General features: G+C 29.0%; 1 protein-coding gene across 1 annotated transcript; it reads left to right on the top strand.

Annotated features, from left to right (window-relative positions):
- The first annotated feature begins 1,231 nt into the window (after nt 1-1,231).
- On the top strand, nt 1,232-3,152 carry LOC108482471 (meiotically up-regulated gene 184 protein-like). The gene is made up of 4 exons (XM_017785605.2): nt 1,232-1,636; nt 1,757-1,808; nt 1,931-1,998; nt 2,452-3,152. Exons 1-4 carry the CDS (start codon nt 1,478-1,480, stop codon nt 2,989-2,991), a joined length of 819 nt encoding a protein of 272 aa, XP_017641094.1. The 5' UTR covers nt 1,232-1,477; the 3' UTR covers nt 2,992-3,152.
- The last annotated feature ends 440 nt before the right edge of the window (nt 3,153-3,592 follow it).

Below are 3,592 nucleotides of genomic sequence, written 5' to 3'. Positions count from 1 at the left end.
TTTTTATAAATTTTGAGGACCAAATAAATCATTATCCTTATATAAAATACATAAATATAATACATATCTGAATATTTACTACTTATTGAATCTACCTTTCATGTAGGCAAATGATTTTTTTTTTAATGAAATGTGATTATCCCTAGCAAGGCTAATTCCACAATATATTTTGTTTTAGGTCTTAAACCTATATGTATATTTAATATTTTTGAAATGTAAATCTCCTAGCTAAGCTAATTCCATTATATATTGCTCTTAGGTCCTATATAATGGCAAGCCCTTTAGAAAAGGACAATATTCTGGAAAATTTGTACCACACTCTTTTAATAAAACCATAAAAGCCATGTGCCATTTGTTCAATCCACATTGAATTTTTGATTTTTCACAAAGAATTCATGAAAATTTAAAAAATGGGTTGAGACATGGGGAGAGAATTTGAGCCAATTGGGGTGTTATAAAGATTCTTAGACCATATCATTACAAAGTATTTAAAAAATAATTTAAATTAATAACTTTATGTATTCTACAATTAAATGAAATAAAATTTTATTAAAAAAAATATGTTGGAATTTAATTCAATATTTTAGTGAATAATCTGACTTTTAAACAAGTATATAATAATTTTCAACTTCACTTTTTTGACACCTTTATATTTTATGGTAGGTATTATTTGAGTGGGTCACATTGGATAGGCGCTCCAATTTCATGTGATTGAATTCAATACACTTTCATTGTTAACCTGTCGAAATTAATTACACATTTCATGTGAAATTAATCACATTTGAACCCATATCTTCCTGCACTGTCAAAAAATATTGATGCCAATCAAACTAAAACTCAATCATAATTCAATTATTAAAAATAGAACTTGTTATTTTATGTAAACTTTAGCTAAAAGGAATATTTTATTTGGAAAATTATGAAGTGTAATGATTGATTTTTATTATATTTATTAAAATGTATTTTTTATGGAAGGTTTAAACTTATAATCCCATTTAAAAAACAAATTCAAAAAATTAACTTAATTTTCTCCTATAATTAAAAAATACATATTTTTGACCCTAAAATTTTGTAAATTCTAAAGTAAAGATAGTAATCAATGAAAGGGTTTTCAGTTATCCAAAAATTTCAGTTCAGTATCATAAATCATTACTAAAAAAGTCTAATTTAAATTCAAAAAAGCCAAAATTGATTTAAGGACATTTTAAACCCTAAAAAAACAATTAACAAAAAAGAAGAAGGTAAAATAACCTTCAGAAATTCTCAATGATATTTAACATCAAATTAGCCAAAATGGCAAAAGCCCCAACAATACTCTTTTCTTCCCACCAACTGATCCACTTTCAAAATAAACTTCTTAACCGCTCCACCTTTCAATTTTACATTATTTCTTCTCTCATAATCCCATGTTTTGATTCATTCAATTCTTAGGCTAAAACCCCATTTTTTTTTCTCTTTGTTTTTCAATCTTCAAACAATGGGGAGAATTGGGTTTGAATCATTATTAGATTCTAAATCACAGTTGGTACTGGAAATTTGCTCCATTTCAACAACAAACCCCATTGCATGTTCTCACAGGCACCATATCAAACACCTTGTACAGTCACCTTTCATCGACTGGTATCGTCTCCTTGGAGTATGTTTTTTCGTTTTTCAGGCTTTTAAATGAATCTTTTGAACATAATATTCAAATTCAACCCTTTTTTTTTGGGGGGGGGGGGATTATTTGATTTGGTTCATGATCTTTCCTTTGTAGGTTGCAGAAGATGCCGGATCAGAGCTTATCAAAAGGCGTTATCATAAACTTGGTAGGCTTTTTTAATCAATGCCAGAAATTGAAATTTTTGGATATGTTTTATAACTGATATATATCCGTCATTGTGTTGTTGAAAAAGGGTTGTTTTTGTTTTCTGGTTTTTGTACTTTGCAGCTTTGCAACTTCATCCTGACAAGAATAAGCATCCAAAAGCTGATGTTGCCTTCAAGCTTGTCTCAGAGGTTAGATTACACTTTCATTGCCTTCTTTTTTCTTTTTTTATTTCTTTTGGTGGGGTTGCATATTGTTGAAGAAAAATAGAAAGTATTGAAATTGCTAACCTTTCTGATTGCATTGTGGGTCGTGTTTATCGTAATTATAGATTTAACGAATATTATCACAATCAATTATAATAATGAGTTAATTTTGGATTCGAATTATTTCGAGTCTAAGCAGGTCAAATTTTTGGCTTGGGGCTTTAATTTTTAGGGTGACATTTTTTAAAGCTAAAATGTAATTTTATTACTATTTTTATATGGATTAAATCATAATTATAACATTCTTGAAGGGCTAAAATGCAATTTCACCATATTTAAAACTTGTAATTTATAAATTTTCCCATTTTAGGGGAGAGCAAGGCACCCTTTCCACCGCCCCTGTTCATGGGAATAATGAAAAACAGTGTTTTGTTGCAGGCATATTCATGTCTTTCGGACAATGTAAAGAGAAGAGCATTCAACTCAGAGAGGTGGAAACACATCTGCACTGAATGCAGCAACAACAACCCACATCCCAACCCCAATCCATTGATTAATAACACACAAAACCTATCTAAACCTAAGTCTCAACAACACCCAATAAACAGTTCAAAACCTGGGAAATCACTGCAAATCTTGACAGATATAAGGAACAGATTGAAAGAGGAAATAAGGGTAATAGAACACTGCTTGAAAGTTAATTCCAGGAAGGAATCCCCAGTGTTCAATCCATCAAACAATCATCATTGTCATAATGGGATTAAGCATAGGATTCAAAGAGAGACCCCTATTTTTGAACCTTCAGAGTATGCATTTCATGGCTACCCACACCTGAGGAGTGAGGTTTATAGGGAAAGTGATAGGTTTAGGCACCTGAAAAGAGGGAGTTTGAAGGGAAAGAGAGGGAGTTATGGCTCCCCAATCTTTGAACCAGTGAAAGGGAGATTTGGGGATGTTTTTAAGACCCAAATTTGTTAGGGTTTCATTTATGGATCTTTCATTCTTTTAGCATTAAAATTTAGATTGCTTTTTTGGGTTTTAAAAGGAATTTTGGTTTTTGAGGCATTTGTGAAAAATCTTCATTTTCTTGCTCTGATTTCTTTGGTAGCTTTGAATCTGAATTTGATTTTAAGGTTTAATTTGGTGTTTGAGGTTTTTTCTTTTTAATTTGGTACTTAAATAAAATGATATTATATTGCTCAATGAATATTTCGCACGTGCTCTTTAATAAAATAAATATAAGTATTTAATTGGGATAAGAAAAAAAAACTCACTCAGATACAAAATTGAAACCTTAAAGCCGAACTCAAATATCGAATTAGACTGAAAAAATCTGAAGTATCTTGAAAAAAATTTAACAACCAAAGTGAACCTTAAAACTAAACTTAAATACCAAATTAAAATAAAAAAACTCAAATTTTAAATTAAATATTAAAATAAAAATTAAGTATCAAATAATATATTAACCGAAAAATATATATTTCTAAACGCATCAAATTTTTTTATTGAAATTTGTATGTATTTTATAAATTTATTACTGAATATTGTTTTAAAATTATAAGTATTTTTAAATTATAAG

This window comes from Gossypium arboreum, chromosome 1, assembly GCF_025698485.1.
Source record: "Gossypium arboreum isolate Shixiya-1 chromosome 1, ASM2569848v2, whole genome shotgun sequence".
Taxonomy (NCBI): Eukaryota; Viridiplantae; Streptophyta; class Magnoliopsida; order Malvales; family Malvaceae; genus Gossypium; species Gossypium arboreum.
Note: the sequence above shows the minus strand (reverse complement) of the source record. Positions and strands in the feature narration are given on the sequence as shown.